Source organism: Diplotaxodon limnothrissa, linkage group LG4 (assembly GCF_057381915.1).
Source record: "Diplotaxodon limnothrissa isolate DT_005_m linkage group LG4, D_limnothrissa_male_GT1.1, whole genome shotgun sequence".
Classification (NCBI taxonomy): Eukaryota; Metazoa; Chordata; class Actinopteri; order Cichliformes; family Cichlidae; genus Diplotaxodon; species Diplotaxodon limnothrissa.
The window spans coordinates 5,792,240-5,817,688 of record NC_140599.1 but is presented as its reverse complement, the minus strand read 5'-3'; the positions used below and the strand labels follow the sequence as shown (position 1 = coordinate 5,817,688).

The 25,449-nt window shown below is 40.7% G+C and overlaps 2 protein-coding genes across 2 annotated transcripts; both read left to right on the top strand.

Annotated features, from left to right (window-relative positions):
- The first annotated feature begins 437 nt into the window (after positions 1–437).
- On the top strand, positions 438–2,388 carry LOC146633116 (uncharacterized). The gene is made up of 4 exons (XM_085352913.1): positions 438–470; positions 1,589–1,757; positions 1,857–1,984; positions 2,098–2,388. The coding sequence occupies exons 1-4, from the start codon at positions 438–440 to the stop codon at positions 2,386–2,388; spliced, it is 621 nt and encodes a 206-aa protein (XP_085209039.1).
- A 10,306-nt stretch (positions 2,389–12,694) lies between these two features.
- Positions 12,695–14,363, top strand: LOC146633115 (putative C-type lectin domain family 20 member A; the record flags this gene model as incomplete). Its single annotated transcript, XM_085352912.1, has 4 exons — positions 12,695–13,091; positions 13,544–13,861; positions 13,964–14,055; positions 14,208–14,363. Coding segments are annotated over 4 exons (963 nt in total), but the record flags the coding sequence as incomplete, so codon positions are not given.
- Positions 14,364–25,449: the final 11,086 nt, after the last annotated feature.

Sequence of the window (25,449 nt, the reverse complement as noted above, 5' to 3'; positions counted from 1 at the left end):
CACCGAGACATGGCTGAACCCAGCGGTGCCGGACCACGCCATCCAGCCGGCCGAGTTCTTCTCGGTTCACCGCATGGACAGGACACGGGACTCGGGGAAGTCAAGGGGAGGCGGCGTGTGTTTAATGGTGAACAACAACTGGTGCAACAGTGCGAACGTTGTTCCTCTCACACGCTCCTGCACACCAAATCTGGAACTACTGTCCATCATGTGTCGTCCTTTTTATCTACACAGTAAAAAATGGAGTGTCGATATTTCAGAGTAAACCTATTTTAACCTAGATAGAGTATTTACAACTCTATGAGGAGTAAACCAGCTCTAACATCAGAGTTAAAAGTCAGTGTAAAGTTTGTTAGTCACGCAGTGAAGACTTCACTCCACACAGTGTTGATTATTACCAGTCCGCAGGCGTGTGTGGCCTCAGAGCTCTAATGCGCATGGAATTTTCTCCGAAGAGCTGCCACAGTCAGGTAAGTGAAGTTAACATTCCCATACTGGTAACATTGTTTAAAAGGTATTTTTAAACTAAGTAGCTCTTTATAGTTTCACTGATGTCGAGTGAGGACATGTTAGCAGCATTTACCCATAGGTTTAATGGCATTCCAGTAGCTACATGCTAGCAGTTGCTAAAAGTTAAGATGTTCGTTATCTTCTCACTGCGTTAATATGAACCTAAAACATTTTAACTATGTATTTCTTCTAAATGCTGTCTAAATAATATCATTGTCACATGTCAAATCGCACAGTTTGAACAACTAAATTACCGTTTATCAATAAGCTAATAATCGCTAATTAGCTTACATAAGCGAACATACTTTCAGAAAAAGTGGGTAGCATTACCATAAAGTTAACTTTACTGGTTTATATTATTTTAAGCAAATGCCAAAGGCATACACTACTTTAGAGTTTTGCTCATTATTTAGTAAGAAATATGTATTTTGTGTAAATTAACTGATAGCAATGTTAATGACATGTTAAGTAATATTAAGTAATGTTCCTATCTTATAGAAAGGTTTAAGAGTATGGAAAAACCAAATCTCTGAGAGATGCAACCAGAAGATGGATGAGAAACATACTTGAGGCTGAGATGACAGAATGACATGGGTAAGAATCAAAAATGTAAGATATAAAGAAACATTTTAAACATTGTATTATTTTTAATTGTGATGTTTAATGCCAATTATTGAATTTATACATTAGGACATCTCCCCCTAAAAGCGTAAGAGTGATGTATGCGCAGGGCATTGTTGCTCTGTCTCCATATCTGGAAGACCCATATTCACAACATGGATATGTAAGTAAAGGGAACTTTTCAACATTAAATACATAATTGCCCTCAGAAATGTTGATAACATAGTCCTTCTTCGTTTATTTAATTACATAGAAACATTACTACGATCCAGAGAACAGTTCAGGATACATTGCATGGCGGTTGAAGACCATTCAAAGAAAAGCTGTGGAGGAAAGAAGCGTCTCAGTTTGCAAATCTCCCAAAAGTAAGTTCACTTATCATTTAAATGATACTGATGTAATTTGTAGGCAGGATTCAATCAAACACCTCTCTATGTTCTGTATTTTTGCATTACAGATAGAACAAGATTTCCGACTCCTGTTTTGTGAGGTCACTGGGAGCAAATTCTTGGAGAGGTGGCTCACCAATCTCAAAGCAAAGGTTGTAAAGGAAAGTCATGGACTTGTCCCCACCTCAGAGCTCTTGGAGATGTGCAATGCTGAGTCAGGTACTGAAGTTGAGAATGGTATGATTGTGACTGTTTTTATTTGCCATTGTTGGTTATATAGGTAATTCTGTCAATTCAATGTATTTTTGGAATAATTCTTTGTTTATTCGTCTGTAGGCTGGGACAGTGACTTGTCTACTATCTTGCTGCTGCTACATCTGCTACCACCATCTGCACAAGGGCGAAAGAGACCAGGAAAGATGTCTGCATCTCAAGCTGTCAATAACCTCATCAAATTCCCAAAGGTATGTTGTTTAAAATATACTTTCCATCACCTCTATTTTCATGGACAGTGAGTTGAGCTAATCTACTGTCAGAGGATAGTCACTTAATACTGTTGTTTAATGTGTTGTTGTAGGCTGGAACCAGTGTACAGCAGCATCTAGACAACATCACCCGAAGCAGTCAGCCCTACCATCTTACCCAGGGATCCACAAGAAGCAGCATTCACACCTTCATTGTGATTGAGAAGCATGCACTTCCATGTAATGCGACAGGTTCTGTAGGAGCCCTTGATGAACTCTTTAGGGCCCATTATGTCTTTGGTACATCATACAGTTCATCCCTGACCAACTTTGTTACTTTTCTGCAACTACGACATTGGGGAAATGTCATATTGCTTTCTCTAGTGAGCATCATAGAACTGTGAATTGTAAAGGTTTGTTACGTTAATTAAATGACACTGAATTGAGAAACATAATAAATGCTGTTACTTTAACCTGTATATTTGTTGTTATTTCCATAATGTAGGATAGATCACAGTTATTTAGTAATGTAGCATCATAAGATGAATATGAAAAAAATCACACTACAGAGAAATAAAAATGATATATTATTACACATCAGAGGGTTATTATTAAACTAAATTTGGAGTAAAATAGCTCTATAAAGTGTAATCAAATTACTCTGAACAGTGTGAATAACCCTCAGTGTTAAATATTTTTACACATTTTGTTGTTAATTTTGACACTAAATTGAGTACAATTAACACTGAAAAGTTAACACTGGCCATAGAGTAAATTTAACTCTAATTTTGAGTGGGACCAAATGTTATCTGAAGCAGAGTTAAAATCAACTCTGTAAGTGTAAAATTGACACTTGGTTTTTTACTGTGTACCTCGGGAATTTACATCGGTCATTGTAAGTGCCGTTTATATTCCACCACAAGCGGACACGGTCACCGCCTTATGCGAGCTGCATGAGGCACTCACACAGCACCAGACACAACACCGGGACGCTGCGCTTATTGTGACGGGGGACTTTAATAGCGCCAACCTCAAACGCGCAGCGCCGAACTTTTATCAACACATCACCTGCCCCACCAGAGGTAAAAGGACACTGGACCACTGCTACACTACGGTCAAGGACGGCTACAAGGCACAATCCCGCCCTCCTTTTGGCAAATCTGATCACGCCGCCATCTTCCTCATCCCAAAATACAAACAAAAGCTGAAACAGGAAGTTCCGGTTCAGATCAATCGGTGGCCGCGTTACAGGACGCACTCGATGACGCAGACTGGGGCATGTTCAGAAACAGCTCCGATGATGATGTCAACATGTTTACGGAAGCGGTTGTGGGATTCATCGGGAAACTAGCGGATGATACCGTGGAGACAAAGACTATCACAACGTTTCCCAACAAGAAGCCGTGGGTGGATAAAACCATCCGCGACACTCTGAGATCCCGCACCGCTGCCTACAACACGGGACTCACGACGGGGGACATGGACCCGTACAAAGCCGCATCATATAACGTGCGGAGGGCGGTGAAAGAGGCGAAGCAGCGCTACGGGAGGAAACTAGAGTCACAACTCCAACAGAGTGACTCTAGGAGCCTGTGGCGGGGACTAAGGACAATAACGGACTATAAAGCACCAACAACCGGTATGACAACGTGGCCGTGACTCTGGCAGACGAGCTGAACACTTTCTATGCTCACTTCGAGGCTGCAGCTAAGGACTCCAACAATGCTAGTGCTAGCGGCGCTAACGGCTGCAGACAGGAAGATACTGCCAGCACCGGAAACGTGCTCGTCATCTCCGAGCATGAAGTAAGGAGAGCCTTCAAAAGAGTGAACACCAGGAAAGCAGCAGGACCAGACGGCATCCCAGGTCGTATCCTCAGAGACTGCGCATACCAGCTAGCTCCTGTGTTCACTGAGATATTCAACATCTCTTTATCTCAGTCGGTGATCCCCACATGCTTCAAAGAGTCCATCATTGTTCCTGTCCCGAAGACACCCCCCCTGCTTCTCTCAATGACTATCGCTTCACCTCAGTAGTGATGAAGTGTTTTGAACGCCTGGTCAGAGACTTCATCATTTCTTCACTACCAGACACACTGGACCCACTACAGTTCGCTTACCGTCCAAATCGTTCCACAGACGATGCCATCTCTCATCTCCTCCACACATCACTCACTCACTTGGACACTAGAAGGGGGAATTATGTTAAAATGCTCTTCATAGACTACAGCTCTGCATTTAACACCATAATTCCCTCCACACTCACCACCAAGCTGGAGCATCTGGGACTCAGCTCATCTATGTGTCAGTGGATCTCCAACTTCCTAACTGGCAGACCACAGGCAGTAAGGATGGGCGGACATGTCTCAGCCTCCACCACTCTCAGCACTGGAGCCCCCCAGGGGTGTGTTCTGAGCCCCCTGCTGTACTCTTTGTACACATATGACTGTGTGGCCACTACCAGCTCCACCACCATCATCAAGTTTGCTGACGACACCGTCGTGGTGGGACTGATCTCTGATAACAACGAGACGGCCTACCTAAAGGAGATTAGGAATCTGGAGAACTGGTGCCAGAGGAACAACCTCCTTCTAAACGTCAGTAAGACAAAGGAGCTGATAGTGGACTTCAGCACTAAGCAGGAGAGGAACTACCAGACCCCTGTCATCAACGAGTGCCCAGTGGAGAGAGTGGACAGCTTCAAATACCTCGGAGTTCACATCACGCAGGACCTGTCATGGTCCTGTCACATCAACACCATGGTGAAAAAGGCCCGTCAGCGTCTCTACCACCTCAGACGCTTGAGAGACTTCCAACTGCCCTCCAAGGTGCTCAGGAACTTTTACTCGTGCACCATAGAGAGCATCCTGACGGGAAACATCTTAACCTGGTTCAGCACCATGCAGGACAGACGAGCTCTACAGAGGGTTGTGCGGTCAGCTGAGCACACCATCCGCTCCGAGCTCCCTGACCTGCACTCAATCTACAGCAGGCGGTGCTGGACCAAGGCCAGGAAGATCGTGAAGGACCTCAGCCATCCCAACAACAGACTGTTCTCTCTGTTGAGGTCAGGAAAGCGATTCCGCTCCCTGAAGACCAACACAGAGAGACTGAGGAGGAGCTTCTTCCCGCAGGCGATACGGTCTCTCAATCACACCACCACACAGTACTGACCCACACATATAGTTCTTACACACACACTGGACATTCTGGACATTGTTTTCACTTCATCACTTAAATCACTTTAAGCATATTTGCACTGCACAAGACATAATGTGGATTGCACAACACTGGACATTATATTCTTCATTTCCAGTTAATACTTGTACAGCTGCTGTTATTGTGTGTGTGTATATATATATTTATTTATTTATATTTCTTCATACATTCTTACATAGTTCTATATTGTGTATTTTGTTGTACAGTTATTTTATTTTCCACTTTAATTTATATATTTTATTTTATTCTCCCAGTTAAATTTACCCTTCATTCTAATTTGTGTTGTACAGTTATTTCATTTTTAACCTTAATTTATATTTTATTCCTTCCTAGTTAAATTTACCCTTTTTAATTTTTCATATTTATTTCCTATCTTATTCATAGCCTTTTCCTTTTTTGTTTTCTTTAGGTCACGAGCAGTTGTCCAAGCATTTCACTACATATCGTACTGTGTATGACTGTGTACGTGACAAATAAAATTTGAATTTGAATTTGAATTTTGTTTCACAGACAAAGGAGCGAAGATTTGGAGAGGGACACCGGCCTCGTCTTCCCTTCTAGAAGTGCATGCTTAAATGAAGATGAATAAAGATGAATAAAGGTTTTGTGAAAATAACTACTGAGTGCCGTCTCTGGATGCCTCGACGAATAAAAGAACCGGGGTAAAACTGATTTCTTAACAGTAAGTAAAGACATTAAGTAATCTAAGTTAATTTGTTTAGTAAAACAAGTTCTTCTGTTGTTTGTGTGCTTTGTGTGAGTGTCATAATTTTTCCAAGAATGCAAGGAAGTTAGGTCATCCAGTTTATTTGTTTAGTAAAACAAGTCATTCTCTTGTTGCTAGGAGAATATTGAAATAAACAGGACACATTTAAAATCCCTGCTTGTAAGCACAGTTTTGAAAAATTGTTCACACAACCAAAATATTTAATTCTGCTCAGAGAATTCTGCTTTTAAACTTATACCATCAGAGATTACATGTGTGTTTTCAAAAAAGCTCAGTTAATAATTTTTTTTTAAATTCTGCAACTCTTCCAGAAGCACCTAGATTAATGCAGTTGAGATTAATTTAGATTCATTTAACATGTTGTTGCTTTTCATGTTTTTGGAGTCTTGCTCCATTTTCAGTTATTCAAAGTAAACTGAAAGTAAACGTAAAATAAATAATATAGCTTGAGGTGTCACGGTACTGGGTCTGTGACCCAGTTTTTTGTGTTTTGTTAATTTATATTCCTTGATTATTTGTTATTCATGGTTTTGGTTCTTGTTTTCTGCTTATGTTATATTCTTAGTTTCTAGCCCTCACGTCATCCTTTAAAATACTCACACTTATCACCCTAGGGACCGTTTTCTGCTGAGCGGGTCCCTCCGGCTCGCCGAAGTCTCCCGCTGGCAGCATGGGCTCCTCCGGCCCGCCAACGTCTTGCGCTGGCAACACCGGTCCCTCCGGTTTGTTGAACTCCTCAGCTGGTGGCTCACTGAGCTCCGGCTCCCGCTTGCTGAGCTCCTCCTCGGCTGGCGGCTCGCTGAGCTCCGGCTCCCGCTCGCTGAGCTCCTCCTCGGCTGGCGGCTCGCTGAGCTCCGGCTCCCGCTCGCTGAGCTCCTCCTCGGCTGGCAGCGCGAGCTCCTCCTCGGCTGGCAGCGCGAGCTCCAGCTCGCCGGGCTCCTGCTCCGGCAGCGCGAGCTCCTCCTCCTCCTCTCCCTTAAACTAGCGACCAGGTGCCTAAGTTTGTTAATGTCCAGAATGTTCGTGGTGAAGGTAGTGGATGTGAGGTGATTGTCAAGGAACACTACCTGTATGTGTCTCCTGTGTGGATTTACGGCCTGGACTACGCTCCGGCAGTAATCCCATAGCTGCGCGAGCGATCTCTCCTCTGTGGCAACTCCTGAGTTTGCTGGGTCCATGGTGGTTGGCGGGATCATTCTGTCATGGTCTGGCTGGCAGACCGTGGGGATGTGGGGAAAGGAGGACCCAAAACGCAGACTCTGCGATGCAAACAGTGCTCTTTATTTACAGTGAAAAGGCTGTAAATACAATAACTCCCCGTTGCTCCCTCGAACCCCGTGTGCGTGCTTCCCTCCGATATCTGTGCTCGTGCTCCCCGCTGTTGTGCTTCCGCACCCCTGTGCGTGCTGCCTCTCCGGACCACTCCTCCTCTTGGTAAGATAACTCAATGATCCCGCGCCGGTGGGAGCTCAAACTCTCTCCTAAGTAGCTCCCCCGACGAGCCCTGATCACCAACAGGTGTGGCAGGAACTTCAGGTGTGGCCAGTCCTTCCGCAGGGCCACACCCCTCAGGCCTGCAGGTGGCTGAGCTCCATCCTCCAGCCACACCCGCAGACATACACACCCATACCCTGCCTATACATGTGAGTGGGACACAGACTAACACAGCACAGTGCAGAAAAACACACACATCACCAAAATAAAAATAATAACAACAAAAACATCAACAGTTAAAACTGCTCACGGACCCCGAGTCCTCCAGAGCTGGGTCCATGACAATTCTGTTTTAGCTAGCTGAAAGGTATTGTTTGCGGGCAAATACCACAGCCTTGAAAAAAGCTTGCATGTGAATTTTCAGTCAAACTTTTGGTCATATACGCCTAAAACAATGTGTAGAATGTGAAATGTTGGTATAATGGTGCTACTTGAAGCCTGAAAATGATCGCCCATTAAAAAAAAAAACGAGCAAACAGCAGTAGCTGACGTCCTGACTGGATTCTACGGTAGCATAGATCCCTCCAGAGTTTTGTGCACACGGTTTAGGTAAAAATGAAAAAGGTTGAGGTTTTACATTTAGTTCAGTATTACCTGTTGCCTGTGTCTTTGTCTTTTGGGAAAATACTTTACACAAGTAATGGCTCAAAGAGGATTCCTTTTTTTTTTTTACTGTGCTGCAATTGTTTACTGGATTATTTGTGCCATTAATTAATGTCAACTAATTTTTATTCAATCTCCGCACAGGATATGCTTGTGAAGATGGAATATGGGGGAGAGCAGAAGTGCGTTGAAGTTCCACAAAGGGATGAATGAAGGACATGCATATTGTATTGAAGAAATAAGTGATGAGAATGCTGTTATTTGCATTTACCATGTCAGACCTTTTGATAAACAAAATTCTAATGAAAGTGAGAACATGTACACTGTACATCTTTCAGAAAATGTTTTGAAATTGTGGTGCACAGTTCAGAATAAATGTTTTTCAAAAACCATTGCATCTTTTTAGTAAATGTTTATTTCCAAAAGAAATTTCTAGAAGTTCAGAACAGTAAAATTCCCGCTTTTTAGAATTAATTAGAAGATAACTCTTACGTAGTTAAACTAAAATACTCTTTGAGAGTTAATATATAAACTCTTAACACCAAGTGTTAAATTATCAACTCCAGACAGATTTGGTGTTTAACACTAAATCAGAGTTAACGTACCAACTCTCCAAAAAAAGTTAAATTAACACTCTCTGGTGTGGACCCATATAGACACTTTAATAGTGTTGAAATCAAATCCGACAGTGTTAATTTGGACATGCTGGATCTGCATTTCACTTCCTAGACATTGTTTTAGGTGTATTTGACCAAAGGTTTGACTGAAAATTCACATGCAAGCTTTTTTTCAAGGCTGTGGTATTTGCCCGCAAACAATACCTTTCAGCTAGCTAAAACAGAATATTATGCTATCGCCGAGCAACATGGCTAATGCCTTTCACACAGCTTTGTCTCAACTCCAGAGCCACAGAAGTAAAAGCTCATAATAATAATTGAAATAATCTTTGAAAAAATGTTCTGAAACGGCTTCACTTCAGCTTCGATGGGAGCCTATGGTGCTGGGGGCGGAGTCTGTGAATTTACTCTATTGGTGTCATAGCCCCTGTAGGAGTTCAGAGTTAAGAGGTCAAGAGTTAATGTTTCCATTGTAACACCTCCAGATTTGACATGGAAACTGTCATGGTCCCTGTGCCCTGCTGGTCAATCCTCTATTGGGCAATATGTTTGTGGTTTGTTTGCTCTCTCGCCCTCTCTCTCTCACTCTCTCTCTCTCTCTCGCCACGGCGATGCTCACTGCGGGCTCCCGCTGCTGGCCCACACACCTGCTCATCACCACACCGGCCGCTGATCCCAGCTGATTACTGCACTACTTAGATGGCGAGTCTGCACTAGTCTTCGCTGGATCGTTGAGCTATCAGTGTCAGTTAGACTTGTGTTTCGGCTAACCTTCACCTTGAGAATTCCTTATTATTATTATCCTGCTAACCCGACGTTTTTTGTGTAGGTCGTTTTTGGAACCCGATGCGGAGAGGAGTGATTGAAGGGGGAACTTTTTGTACAGAAAGTGTGGAACACCCTTCTCCCAACCCTGTTTCCCACGGACCCTGGCGACCCGGACCCGTTTCCCCTGCACGTTGTATATAGCCACTTGGTGTATGTGTTCACTGTAAATAAACGCACTGTCCTTCGCTTAAAGGAAAACCCTGGCCTGCGCCTGAGTCTCTTTCGGAACCCTTAACAGAAACACTCATTTTTAACACTCGATTTTAACTACTATCATTTTAAACCTCAGAGTTACATTAAAAGAATGTAAAATTAACTCTACTTTTGCAAGAAGACTATTAACACCAAAACATTTAACACTTTTGAATTTGCTGTGTAGGGGCGTCTCCCATTTTGACCTCGGGACAGGCCGTACTAGGCACAGATGTTCCTGTATACTGTGCCAGCCACTTGGTTATGGTGTTCCATGAATGCCCTGCCTGCTAGCATCTTGCAACCTGCTGTTATGTGCTGGATTGTCTCAGGGGCAGGTTTACACAGCCTGCACTTGGGGTCTTGCCTGGTGGTGGTAGCCTCTAGGATTTTGTACTTAGAGCTTGTTTCTGTGCTGCCATGATTAGTGCCTCTGTGCTGTCTTTCAGTCCAGCTTTCTCTATCCATTGGTAGGATTTCTTGATATCAGCCACGTCTTCTACATGTATCTGCTGGGTGTACATGTCGTTCAGGAGCCTTTCCATCCATGATATTTCCTGTTCTTAGCTATCTTAGCTATTCGCTAAACACATGATTAGCTGTAGATCAAGAGTAGTCTTTAGTGCCCTTCTTTCTGTTTAGCATACAGGGTGCTGGATTTGGTGGACAGTGGTTCTGATACTCACTAGCCACTGGCCAGCTTATTATCCCAGCAGGTTAACTGATCACCAGAAGGGCGTAGATCTTGATAGCTTGGATCTAACTCCTCATGACTTGTCTGACCCTCTGTAGGTATTTGGTGGTTGCAGCTTTCTAAGCGGCCTCTTCATGGTTCCCATTTGCCTGTGGGTTTCCCAGGTACCTGTAGCTGTCCTTATTGTCCACAATGTTGCCTTCTGGTAGTTCGATCCTCTCAGTTCTGACTACCTTAACTCTCTTTGTTACCATCCAACTATACTTCTCCAGTGCGAATGACATTCTGATGTCATTCGCATTTATATATCCTGGTGGTGTGAATCAATGAATCGATGTCTCATTTACTCTTAGCTTGATGTCATTCATGTAGAGGAGGTGGCTGATGATTGCTTCCTTGATCTTTTACAGTTCTAAGCATTCCAGGATCCAGGTGTGAGGTTTTTTTTTGTAATGAATCTAGGCAGTGGACAGGTTGGTCAGTTTGGTCTTGCAGTTTAGAGTGACTTATCTGTCTGCTAGTAGCTGGTGTTTTGCTCCTCTGGCATATATATCTATGCATCTATATCTATAAACTCATCTTATGTTGACCCAAGGCTGTTATGTCTAACAAATTTTGCTTTAGTTCTTGCAAATATACAAGCATTTGCTAACTGTAAGTAGAGTTCCCCCCCCAATCAACCTAAAAAATAATATTGAGCCATTCAACTGACATAATGGGCAGTAGTTGAATGTGTTCACTATGGTTTCACTGCTTTGTCTGATCCAGCTGCAAGATATAAAAAAAGTGTAACATTTTGAATTTTTCAGTATACGTTTATAGATTGGCAATATAATGTTTTAAACTTTTTCTATGTAAGTAAGCTCTTGAGGCTATCACATTTAGCTTACCAAGGTCCTGGACTTTAGACCTTGTGAGAGGAGAATCCAACAATGCTACTGATGAGGTTTCAGAGTAAGCGCGCATGTGCGCATGTGTCGACCAGCATGCACCCTGTTTCAGTTGCTCCTGCTTTTTCTCTTTACTTTAACTTTTTTTTACTTATTCCTTTGGCCTTTACTAAGTACTTTAAACATGTGGATCGATTAAGTTTTTTTTTTCTCCTTGTTGCCACCGCGGAATGGGACCGAGGTGCACACAGCAGCGTTGTTTACTCCAGAGATCAGCTGATCACCCTGATGCCAGCTGGCTTATCTGTCACAGAAGCCAAATTCAGTTCAATTTATATAGCACCAAATCACAAAAACATGTGCCTTAAAAGTTTACAGGTGTGACCAACTGAGCCCAACAGGCCTAGTCACTCTCATTTCTACAAAGCTTGTTGGAAGAGAGATTGAGTTATGCAAATATTTTGCTGGAGTGATGAACAAAATTTGGTTGACTGATCCCATGTCCCTCATTTAAGAATACAGACATGAAGCACATGGTAATTTTGTAACACGCACACTTCCAAACCGAGAGCATTTCTTTATAGTCAGAGGACTGCACTAATCAAACAACTGACTGCACTGAGATTACTTTTACGCAGCCGTTTGTTAGATTATAGCAACTGGATTTATTTCGGGTAAGCACAAACACAACAGGACATTTGCTTTAAAAAACACACACGTGGTATAGCTACAGATTTTTTTTGTATTTAATGTATTGTATTTATTTATTCAAAATATTAAATCTCTTGTTGGTAAAGTCATTTTAATACCGAGTAAAAAGTGTTCATATATTGATGTAATGTTGTGTCATTACCTTAGTGGGGTATGTTTCTATGGGATTTCATATGGTTTCTTAAGACACAGCTGTCAAGCTATATATATATATTTATATTACATATCTTGCACACTTAGGCAGTATTATATATAGTATTTAATTTTAAATGAATAACCGTTGGGATATAAATACTGAACTGAAGTGCTTTTATTTAATATTTTGTAATTACTTTATTTATTTTACTTTGCTCTTATTTTCATTGCAACACTTATTGTATCGGTCATTTTTTTACAGTAGAGCATTTCAACTCTTTGTCCCCGAACACTGAAAATAACACTGATATGCTGACACTTAATTCTTGGTGCAAGTGAGGTGTCCAAAATGATGAAAGGCATTGCAGTTATGATAGTCCTATCAGGTCAGTGTTATTTTTTTTTGTATATATCTCTAAACTACACATGTATTTTGGTGTGAATCCATGTCTGGGAGGGACAGCATTTAAAAATTAAATAAAAAAAATTATAGTGTAATGTGTAAACTGTATATGTGAATTGAAAATGCTGATGAATTAATCAACCTCTGTTTTGACATATGTCAAATACTGTATGAAGTGTGCTGTAAAATATATTTATTGTTAACACAGGACTGTGTTTCCTACCTGCATGTTTACCTCACATCTATCACCTTGTTAAAATTCCAATGAACTGGATTCAAGCTCAAAATTACTGCAGGAAGACATACACTGACCTGGCGACTGTACATAATGCGCAGGACCTTGCCGCACTCAGGGAAGTCATAGGATCATCAGGTTATGTATGGTTTGGACTTCAACCTGACACAGAAGCATGGAAATGGTCTCTGGAGAGCCAGGATCACTTTGATGAAGGAGAGGCTGACTTCACGATGTGGAATAATGGGGAACCCAGTTATCGAATAAGCAGCTACATGGCTTGTGTGGCAATGCTTCAAAATGGGAACTGGGATGACCAGTTGTGTGAAAACCTGTTACCATTCTACTGCTACAACAAAAGTAATGAAAACCAAACTATGAGTGTTATTATTATTATTATCAATTATTCCCTTTAAGGCTGTGTTTGAAACTGTAAAAGAAATCGTTGCTGAACTTCTTTGGCCATTTTATATGTTATCAATGATCCAAACAAAAAGTAACCTTAAAAGTCTTTTAGAGCTCATAAATGTGTCTCTTTCCACATCTTCAAAGGAAGGGACTAAAATACAAAGAAAAGATGAAAAGAAGGGAAAATGCACATGGTATTCATTTTCAGAATCACCATAAGCGATTCTATTTGTAACAGAGCCAGATCATTTGAAATTATATTTTAACTCTGCTATAGTCCTGGTTTAAATGACACATAAATAATTGCAGTTTTACACCATGCTGAGAAATTACAACATGGTTTCCATTACTTGTTTGGATATTTGTAATGACTTTGGAGTAAAACACTGTTCAAATGTTTTCAGACACATCAAGTTCCATCTTTGTGGGTGTGAGTAAGTCCTGGAGGGACGCTCAAAGCTACTGCAGGGACCACTACACTGACCTGGCCAGTGTGAGGAACCAATCTGAGAGTTCACAGCTGAAGGCAATTGCAACTTCCACTGCTTGGATCGGTCTTTACAGAAACTCCTGGAAGTGGTCAGATGGGAGCACACTTTCATTTACCAACTGGTTTCCCAATGCACCATCCACGTTAGTGACAGCTTCTTGTGGTGCTTCATCATCTGTGAACTGGGTCAACTCTAATTGTATATATACCCGTAACTTTGCCTGTTTCACTGGTGAGTTCTCCTCTCAGTTTTTAAAAGCAATCTAATGTTCACAGAACTCGTTAATCCTTAATTGATACAATTCAGTTCTAATTTGTTTTGCTAATGAAACAGCTGTGTCTATGAGGAAGGTGTTGAAAGTGCAGCTGAAGACAACTAACACTGCTGTGGATATGGAGGGACTAAAAGAGAACATCTTGGAAAAGGTAATTATATCTGAGTGTGAACCAAAACTTCACCATTACAATAAAAAAATGTTACATCTAGTTCTGTTATTTCTATTTCTGTTTATTTCTATTACATTTCTGCCAATATTTACAGCTATGGTTGACTAAAGTGAGGTGTTTGTGTTTCACAGTTCAGTCAGAGATTAAATGAGCACAGCCCGAATGAAGAATTCAAGCTAAGATGGTTGAAGGAGCCTGATGGGAAGACCTTCAACAAGGACGACGAGAAAGAATTAGACAAGAGTTCTGGTCGGGATCAGCAGCAGACCGTATGCAACCAAGTCTGACAGCGAGCCTAGATAAAGGCAATGGTTGAATTTTTTTCATGAGCTACACTTCACTGTTTAACATTTTAATTAAACAGGACTATAATTTCACTTTCTGCTCTAATGGGTACTTGACTGTTTGTTTAAATTTGGCCTCTGGAACAGGTGAAATATCATTCATAGTCGGATAGGTTCTGCTCAGCTGTACACAAATCCTTTTTTTGTATAGCTTGACAGCTGTGTCTTAAGAAACTTCATAGTTTCATAATACATTTGCTTACCTGTGTGTGTGCCTCACATGTATATCCTGTGAGTTTTAATCAATGTCACATCTTTGTTAACATATTGTGTGTAAGCTGGTATATTTTTCTCTGCTGTGCTGAACAATTTAGTTCAATTTTGGCTGTTTGGCGTTGTCTGTTCAGTGTAGCAGGTTTTGCAATTGTTTCAAGGGTGATATCATATATATATATATATATATATATATATATACACACACACACACACATTACTGTGACTTTAGTTATCAGTAGGAACAGTCTAGCCGTCTAGCAGTTGCATGCCTGGTGCATTCATAGTCTGGAGTGCACTCTTTTTGTCTGTCCACTGTTGCCAGTCGGGATGACTGTTGGAATCCTACCACAAACCAAATAAATCATTCGCTGTCTGTCTGATGAGGAAAGTCCAGTGATGGCGAGCCTCCCTGTGTGAGGCTCGCCATCACTGGACATCACTGGACTTTCCTCATGGAGCTCATAGCAGCCACCTGTGCTGATTTTGGCAGCTCTGCCTAACATTCATCTCACTATTGAGATGTTAGCCGATAACTTCTGAAACACTTTTGAAGAACTTTTACGAAGCTTTGCTTCACTAACTGAGGCAGTTTTTGCTGCTAATCAAGACAGTGTCAGCGTTTTACTTTTTAACTTCCAGTTTCTGGTAACAACATGCCATGCTAATGCACAACTTCCTGATCTTCAAAATAAACATCATCACTTATTGTAACAATAAAATCAGTAAAATAAAATAAATGAAAGAATGATTTTATAATTAGGCAAATCACTTACAAGTCTTACAGTTTAACAGACGTCTAACAGACGTGTGCAGATCAACAATGGATAATATATAGAGTGCAGGAGAGAGTATGAGCGTGCAGCGTTTAAAGCGTGGAAGTACTGACCTTTGAGTTTGATTCCATAAAAAGTGACAAAAACACTAGCGTCCGCTGTACACTGCGTGGGAAGAAAACTTATTTTTACAGCAAACCCCTCCACCCCCCCACACACACACACACATTCCCTGACACCTTCTACACTCCTGCTAAATAGATTCAAATAGATTTATGAACAACAGGACTCAGTGCACCTGACTCTTTGATTTTATTTATTTTCTGCTGTGTTTTACTTGAAAGAGTGAATGTAAACACAAAACATTATTTATTTTATATGCTGGAATATGCAGAAAATAGGTTTAAATGTTAAACAAATTTCTTCAAGTCAAAGACTATTGCATATAATTTAATTTTTGCTTGATGTAATGTAATGTGCATAAAGTTAAAAGATTAAAACTAATGAAACAATTTTTAAAGAGAGTCTTTTTATTTGATTACATTTTATATGATGGATTATAAAAAAAATTGAATTGGGCTGAAAGGTCTTTTGATTTATATTCAGGTTGTATGTCTGTGAAGGTTCTCAGTCATCCAGGTCATCGTAGTCAAAGGAGCTTGCAAGGAAAAGCGTCTGGACTTCCAGCTCCTTTGACTATATTCAGGTTGTGTATCATGTTTTTTAAAAGTAACTAAGTAGGTAAGTAACTTATTACATTTCAACATAAGTAATCACAAAAGTAACGGGATTATTTTTTGGATAGGTAATCAGAAATTAGTTACTAATTTTTTTTTCAACTAACTTGACCAACACTGCTTCTGACAGTGTTCTCACGTCTACGCCTTTCCTGCTAAACCTAAGTGTAGTGTACAATCCAGTGGAACCAGCTTCCAGTTTGGATTCTGTAGACAGACATCCTCTCTACTTTTAAGATTAGGCTGAAAACTTTCCTTTTCGACAAAGGAATACTGAATGTATGTGGTAAAGTCAGTAACAATATATCCATTTATACAGTACAGTGTACCTACAGAAGGTTTTTCTTTTTTTCCCCCTGTCCCGTTTGATTCTTTAGCCATCAGAATTACTGTCTGAAGGCCAAGAAAGATGCAATGGATTTACTTTACCAAGTGGATCATCACAGCCTTGATTGACCTTTGTTATTATTATTTATTTATTTTATTTTATTTTCAGTTGATACAGATGGACAGACATGACTGGGGGTTAGGAAAGGGAGAAAGAAAGAAAGAAAGAGAGGGAGAGAAAGAAAAACAGAGTGTAAGAGGGACAGTGAGAAAAGGCACCTGGATCACCTGTTGAGAGAAGAAAAAAGAAAAAAAGCAGAAAACAAGCAAAAAAGAGAGCAACATAATAATCACAACACCATCACAATAATCTAGCTAAGTGTAAATAACAGTAAATACTAAATATTGAATGGTATTGTGTAGCACGCAAGACCGACGATGTTCCCCTTTTTCCTTTGGTGGAGACAAGCAGACCGCCCCCGGTGCTGCAGTAGCAGGGAGGCTCCGCATCCCAGACCCCACCCAGACAGCCCAAGACCCCATACCTCCCTCCGCCTGCTCATATGTAGTGTTGTTGCATGTTGTTCTTAAGTGCATTTAAAACTCATGAAATGCTTTTTCTTACTAAGCATATAATCAGAGCTGGATCAGGTAACCCTAAATTCCCCCCTAAGGCTTCCCATGATGATAAATTGAACTCAAGATGGTGCAGGGCCTGTATGAGAACACTGATATAAAAGGGTGTATCCCTTTAGAAATAAACTGTGATACTTCTAAAAGCACATATTCACACCTAGCCACACTGTATCAACCCCCAATGTTCCTTTAATGCAACTAGCCCTATAACTATCTACTAGTCACAAACACACTGCAACAGTAAGACTTGTTGATTACACATAGATGATTTAACTACTTTAGGTGCATTTCACTTTTTTCTTTAGCGCTCCAAAAACACACAGAGGCTAATAGTTTTTTTAATAGAGCACCACAAACAAAAGGTATTCCTTTAGAAATAAACTTTTCTTGTGTTACTTCTAAAAACTACAGATTCTTAACTCTGCAACAGTTAGACTCGATGATTACACCGAGGGGGTTACAGTTAGGCCTCCAATAGTCAGCAAAAGAAGTCATGAAACAATAAAAGAGGCTCCTTAATCAAGAGCGTCTCAGCAAACATCCCAACTGTAGGCCATTACAAACAGTTGCATTATCTTATCTTATCATGTCAGAGGTCAACTGAAACTGTGTCCAACCCCCCGGGGGGTAATGACACATCCAAGGGACGAACCGTACCTCTATAGTTTCACCACATTTTCTTACATCCCACACCTTCATCTCTACAGGCAGACAATTACACCTCCTACTGACTAACCGAACCACCATAGGCTTTCCACCTTTCTTCTTTACATCCTACTCTTTTTATCTTATCATGTCAGAGGTCAACTGAAACTAGCCCCACCTATATAAAAACACCCTAACCAGACACCCTGTATTTTTCCTCACTATTTCACATCGACACTAGCGAGCACATCATTTTGTTCACCAGCACGGTCTGCAAAGCTAACAGCGTTCTTTTTTTTTTAACATGGACTTCATATATGGTAACTAAAACAAAATTATTATTGTATTTTTAAATTTATACCGCAGTATATCATAGCATGTTCAATCTGTTTTCTTTTCTAAAACAAAAGCCTGATTTTTAGGAGCTCAGCACAACAGGACAGCATACATTTCACATACACAAGGTTCGTGGTTCTTCTTCTTCTTCTTCTTCTTCTTCTTTTTTTTTTTTAAAAAAAACAGTCGCCCGCTCACACAAAACAGTTTATGGCTCGTTGTTTAGAACCAATCATACCTGTTTTCTCATATAGTAACATTTAAAATGTATATTTCTCTTTCTTTCTACAGGATCACAGGCCTATATAGGTCAAATTACACCTCTAAAAAACACAAGGTAAATACAGTGTTACACATGTTTTAGATATAAGTGTGTTTTGTTTAAACCGTGTATTAACTGTGCTTATACCCCCAGCACAGGGTCAATAAGTTGACCACAAAAACCTACAGAAGCGGCTGCAATAAGACCAAGCCTTACGTTAGGTATGTATACAAGTCTCTGTATACATGACAACCAATTTAAAGGAAAAAAGGTTTAAATATTTACAAATGTTCTAATACATCAGATCTGAGACAGAGTACCCAGCGTGTCAAGAACGCCATCCAGAATAACACAGAACAAAGTGTGAGTATAGTCATAAATAAATCAAAAGAGCCAAACATATCCTGTTTTTGAAATGATACACTATATATATTATAATGTTTTTAACACACGTATATCTCCACAGCAATCACACAACCCCTTCCCATTATGGACCCCATGAAGACCCCTTGATGCTTTTGGAATATTTATGCGATATCGAACTCCCAGAACAACAACAACCAGAAAAACCACAACCTTTGTGCAACAACGGAGACTCGGAACCATTCTTCATCGCCGGTCCATGCATAACCACGAGTGAGTGTCTGCCTAATGATTTCAGCGATGTTTTCGAGTACAGTCTATCAGATTTCAATATAGTTGATATACCCACCACACCAGATTGTCTCAGAAACAACACTGATTCAGACATAGGTTTTGAACAAGGCTGCATAACAGACTCGCAAATATCACAGGCATATGACGCATACTTAAATACAGCAAACACATCTACTTTTGATCAGACCCATTCTGCATCAAAAAATGATAAACTATATTTGATTGATGCCAAACTCAGCCAACATCAGCAAGCAGTACAGAGGGATGTGCAAGAAATAGCCGCTAAACTCACACGAGAAATAGCAGCTAAAGTCAACCAACATCAATAAGCAGCACCGGGGAACTTGCAAGAAATAGCAGGGGTTCTAACTAGTATCCAGCTGACAATAAACAACACCTCAGGTTTATTAAATCTCATTAATACCAGCTTTCTAAATAGTTGACTTTTAAAATCCACACCATGGATCCACCCCGTAAATTATTCAAACACAATGATGGCTCCACTCGAGCTAAATGGTTTGACTTTGAGGGTTTTAACCATGCGGCTGCACAATTAGTAAGCAAATGTCAAGTTTTGCATGCAAGACTTAGTAGTCTCGCTGCAGCACGCAGGGCAGTGTCTGTCAATAGAATATTGTATTTCTCTAGTCAGTATAAGCTTTTAATGACATAAGTTTACTTGTGATAGAATGCTGCATGATGATCATTTCCTAGCTTAGAACTGATTGTACTTTTTATTGTTCTGGACTGATTGTTCTTTATAAAACGTGTTCTGATATTTGTATCTGAATCTTCCCACAGCGATAGTCAGTGTTGGGGAGTAACGGAATACATGTACCGCCGTTACGTATTTAAAATACAAAATATGAGTAACTGTATTCCGTTACAGTTACCGTTTAAAAAGGTGGTATTTAGAATACAGTTACTTTGTTGAAATAAACGGACTACACTGCGGTACTTTCCTGTTTCATTTTGTCGCGGGTCAGGACTGTTTGGGTTTTGTTTGACAGCTACGTTCTGTTGTTCCAGGCGGCAGCGTTACGGTTGCCATGGTTACAGGGCGACGCTCTCTCTCTCTCTCTGCGACTGCGTGTTTCCTGGGTGAGAGAGCGCCTTTTCGTTGTTGTTGTTGTGCTAAGCTAACAGGCAGAATGCTACAAGCATAGCTCTAAAGAATGTAGCATCATGGCCAGTGTAGTCCGTGCTGCAGGAGAATGGACTGCCATACACGTTATGTGTCTGTGAGCGCGAGGAGGGAGAAAAAGGGGAGTGGAAAGGTACGAGTTGTCATCGAGGAAAAACGGGAGCTGGAAGCATGTAAATATAATAATAACCACTGCAGCCAAGAAGAGTGCCTGACGAGCCCAGTTGTAAGTAAGCTATCAAGACTCGACTGTACACCGTGTTCGAGTTTTCCTCCGAAAACAATAAGTTCCGTTGGAGCAGTCTTTCAACGCCTCTCTCTGTCTCTCGCAATAAAAGTTGACCCACACAACAAAGTAAAGCTATTTTTCGGCTACGAGCCGACAGGGACCCCGCCGTATTAGTCAGAGGTCCCTTTACTACAGTTTGGAGTCGCGGACCTTCAGTAATAGTAATAAATCACACAGCAATAGTACATTCACGTTGTTGTAAAAAGCATGATAATATATTAAGTAATCCAAAGTATTCAGAATACGTTACTGTCATTGAGTAACGTAACGGAATAGGTTACAGAATACATTTTGGGGCATGTATTCTGTATTCTGTAATGGAATACATTTTAAAAGTAACCTTCCCAACACTGGCGATAGTAAGAAGTCAAACAAGCAGTTCTGACCTCGCACACACACACACACACAATCACACAATCACATACGCACATGCTCACATCAAATGTATTCATTTTTCTTGTGTATAAATAAAGACAAGTGCAAGAACAGAGCGCGCATTTCACAGGGCCCCCACTCTGATGTGAGCGCTCTGCAAGTTAAAACTAGAGATGGACCGATCCGATATTACGTATCGGTATCGGTCCGATACTGACCTAAATTACTGGATCGGATATCGGAGAAAAATAAAAAATGTAATCCGATCCATTAAATATCACGAAAGCACCTCACAAAACTTGCAACACGCCGTAACTCGCCTCAGAACGTTAGCACGTCGGAGCAGTATGCATCACGTGATAGAGCGGCTGTGGCATGCGGGACCTGTCGGTGGTCTGGATAGCATTTGGAGCTTCGCTAGCAACCCGGCATTTCATCTCCGACAAAGTTATCCCGAGAGAAGTAAAGCAAGTGTGTAAGTCCATCTCTGAATGTTTGTAAAGCATTCCTGCATTAAGCTTAACAAACGATATATGGAGCGACTGCCTCTTCTTGCTGCTACTTCAATCATGAAACTGCTTAACGATCAGCTGATCGGCTTTTCTGTCGCGAGTCCGTGTCTCTAGTTTGCTTTTGGCCCACTTTGCACCAGAAAGAGGAAACCAGCGGCTGAACAACAGCAGCACGTTTAAGCTTGATCAGCTGTTGTTAGAATTTATTTATTATTACTTTCTACTCGAGGATGTTTTTCTACGTAGCTGACGCTGGTAACTGTGCAGGGGCGGATCTAGCAAAGTTTAGCCAGGGGGGCCGATAGGGCATTAACAGGGAAAAGGGGGCACAAAGACATACTTTTCTTTCTTATTCTCATTTAAAATGTCTAGCTTTTAATAAATAATTATCTGACACCCAAAGTTTTAATTTGATGCAAAATAAATAGAAGTCCATTACTGTATATAGTAACTATTAAGTCTAATATATATACCCTAGTAAGCTATAGTACTTTTTCCTTTGGGAAGGTACCATCTGTGCAGTCTGCAATTTTGTTGAAGAAAGATGTTGAATCTATTTAATATTTCTTGAAAAATAATTGATTTCTGTGCATTTTTTTTTCACACTGCATCAAATTAAGGTTGGTTACGTCGATTAAGCATCATGAGGTGGAGCGTGAGGGGTGGTTCCCTATTTTTTATTTATTTATTTTTGTTGTTGCTGGGAGTTGGAACCCTATTAGTTAGGCTGCTTAATATTTATGCTAAGTACTCTTTAAAATACCAGAATAGGGAGGATGGTGTAGGTTTAAGTTTATTAGATTGATCAGTATTGCTGAACTATGAAATATTTTTTTTTGCATACAGGTATAACAGAATAGCTTTAGTGTAGTTGTTGTTTTAAACTTGAGTATGAACTTATACAAAATGCAGCAAGATATTTAAAAAAAAACAGTTTTGTTGATTAAAAAACACTATATCGGATTCATATCGGTATCGGCAGATATCCAAATTTATGATATCGGTATCGGTATCGGACATAAAAAAGTGGTATTGTGCCATCTCTAGTTAAAACTGCAGCGTCTGTTTGTGTGTTTTCTCTTCTTAGACTCTCAGCTGAAGAAGTGTCTTTGAAATAAATCTCTTGACAGTGTCTAATGCGCGTCCTTGTCCAACTCATTCTGAAGCCGTTACTGATGATGCTGTTGATCAACCAACCGAAACACATCCGGATTTGCCTGTAGCCATGAATGTTACTGTTGCAGCGACTGTTGTTACTCAAGCCACCGTCAATTGTCTTATTACCGGGGCTTCTGTCATGCCTGAAAGGGTGTGTGCACCTAGCACACATGCTTATCTGGGTGCTGCTGCTGCTACTGCAGATGCTGCTGGTGCTGCTGTTGCTGACGCACCACCACACAACCCCTCAAATAAAGGAAATTCCTCAAGTGTTAACCATTCACAAACAGGTGCTGCAGTAGTCGAGCCCATTGTTCAGTCTGGGTCTGGCAGTCACAGTCATCATAGCATCAGAGAGATACCTAATTTCAACGCCCGAGAATTGTGCGAGCGCCTTGATTTTAGGGACATAAGTCTTGATGATCCAGAACAAGTGCCAGAAAGAGTTAGAAGCTGCTTAGCTAATGTGATAGATAGAGCAGTGGCTGGATCTCAGCAGGGTTGTGTTCTAAATGTGGTCCTGCGTGGGCCCTCGTTGGCTTCTGATGCTCAAGCTGTTTTAAATCCTGATGATCACTATGACCCTGACCTGTTTCTCAACCAAATAGCTCAAGTTATGCAAAGTAATGACGAATCCATCGGTGATGATGCATTAGAGTTTATTGTCACGGTTGCACAAAACAGTAGCGGCAGGGCTCGCTTAAAACTGGCAAACATCCCTTATGACGAGATTCTCTCAAAGAAGGGTAAACATTTGTACACACCAGACAATACGCACAACAATTTGTGCTTCTCCCTTTGCATAGCACATTCATTAAACTCAACAGCCCCCGAGCATGAAAAACATGCTACTGCTAAACAGTTACATGCTCGAGTAGGTCTATGCGACACACAGACAGTATCATTCTCTGATGTCGGCAAATTTGAGAAGCACCTAAACATTAAGATAGTAATCTATTATCACGCAGCAGGACGTAAACGTCTGCAGAGTTTTTTCACACATGATGAGCCAAATCCAAACACTGTAATGCTGTACCTACACAATGAACACTATCACCTGATTGAAAAGCCAACAGCTTTTCAATCAGGTGCATCCATGAAAGCATTTTTATTTTTGTATATAAATAAATGTTGATGTTGTGCTATGGGATTGTATGTTTCAATTTTACTTATAATGTGCCAAATCACTACAACAAGCGGCTCAAGACGATGCCATCCAGAGTAAGGATCTTGTTAGCCACAGTGTTTCTAAGATTTTTACGTCCCGTCACAATAACCTCAGTTTTATCTGAACTTAGAAGCAGAAAATTAAAGCTCATTATGTGTCTAGACATCCTGGCAGTTTAACCAATAAAAGTGGGTATCATATGCATAGCAGTGAAAATGTATGCTATGTCTTCTAAAACACGTATAATGTAAACAAAACTGGTCTTTGCACAGAAGCCTGTGGAGCTTCATAATTAACCTCCGTGCGTGAAGAGGACTCTCCATTTAATAATAGCTGTAATAAAATGTTATGGCCAACGGTGTTAAACGCTGCACTTGGGTCTAGCAGGGAAGATTTCAACTTTTCATTATGACTGAAGGCTGAAAACTGATTAGATTAATGTCTGATGATCGTTTCTGTGCTTCTTCAAGTCTGTAACACCAAACATATTAAAGGATGATATAAGGTTCACAGGAAGAGTTTAATTAGACACACATTTACTATTTTTCTTTATACTCTTTCTTTCTTGACATGTTTAATATGATTACTACCAGAGGAGAAAATTAACCTTGTGTAGTTTAAAAACTTTTTATTTAATCAAACTGTAATGTTGTTGAACTCTGACGGACGTGTCTTTTAATCTTGTCAACAAATCCTTAATCATCTAAATGTGCCATTTATCATCTTGTTCGTTCTGTGAGGCGGTCTGGTACCATTCCATGAAGCTCACCTTACCACTTTCAGACATACGCTCATAGCCATAGAAGGAAGGGTCTGGGTATGGACCAACATAATGCTCATTATCCCTAGTGTTGAATTTGTGTGGGAAATGGCCCTTCTGCAGGTCTTCAAAACCTAAAGCAGAGGGTATTTTGGCAAGGCCCATGGGCAAAAAGCTGAACGAATCAATCCACCGCTGGTCATAGGTCCTGTCATGCATCAAAATCACAGGGCTCCCTCTCATTGTGATGGTAGGTGTTATACACTGCTTGACAAAGTACTCCAGAAGTATGTAGTTATCAAAGCCAGATGCATTATGTGCTATGAATGTGTACCCACAAAACCTTGGGCGTCTGTAATGCTGCACAAACGCATCCACACATTTTAATGTATTATATGTGAACTTGTTACCCTTCAGATCAGACGCACACACAAAGTTGGCCTCATGTTTGCCGTTGTGACACCGTGTCTCAAAATCATATAAAATATATTTATCACAAGGGTTCTGTTGTTCAACAGACTGTATGAAACACTGATGCTCAGAGTCCCCGGCTAATTTAGGCTCGCGGCAGTGCTCGCATTTAGGCTGGACACATTTGTGTGGTGATTTCTCTGATTCTCTATATGTGACCCCGCAACTCATGCAATGCTTCATATTGTCGCACGGTGCCATGTTGTGTTTTATTTCTGGTAATTTGTGTTGTTGGTAACAGTGTTGTGATTTGCAGATGCGGTTACTGTAACTGTTGGCATGATGACATTGTATATAATTTGGATTATTTCTTTATCTCGTCAAGATCCATGTCATGATTGTAAATTATTTAAGCTGTACATTACTTTGTTTGTTTTTTGTAGTCAACGTTTTGGTGCTTTTATTTTGAAAGTCAAGTTCGCTTACAAGTTGCGCTAGTTTCCTCTTTGGGTAGAACGAAGAAAAACACCTGTAAGCGCGCAGAAAGGATGGTTTTTATTGAAAGACATGTTAAGTGGACTTTGACTACACACGGTTAAAGGAAACCTCAGAAGAACGGCGGC

Excerpts from the sequence above, each read along its gene's own strand:
- LOC146633116 (XM_085352913.1), top strand. The coding sequence starts at position 438 with ATGGAATTTTCTCCGAAGAGCTGCCACAGTCAG. Across the intron at positions 1,758-1,856 it reads AGGTACTGAAGTTGAGAATG|GCTGGGACAGTGACTTGTCT; the intron begins GTATGATTGTGA and ends ATTCGTCTGTAG. Across the intron at positions 1,985-2,097 it reads ACCTCATCAAATTCCCAAAG|GCTGGAACCAGTGTACAGCA; the intron begins GTATGTTGTTTA and ends GTGTTGTTGTAG.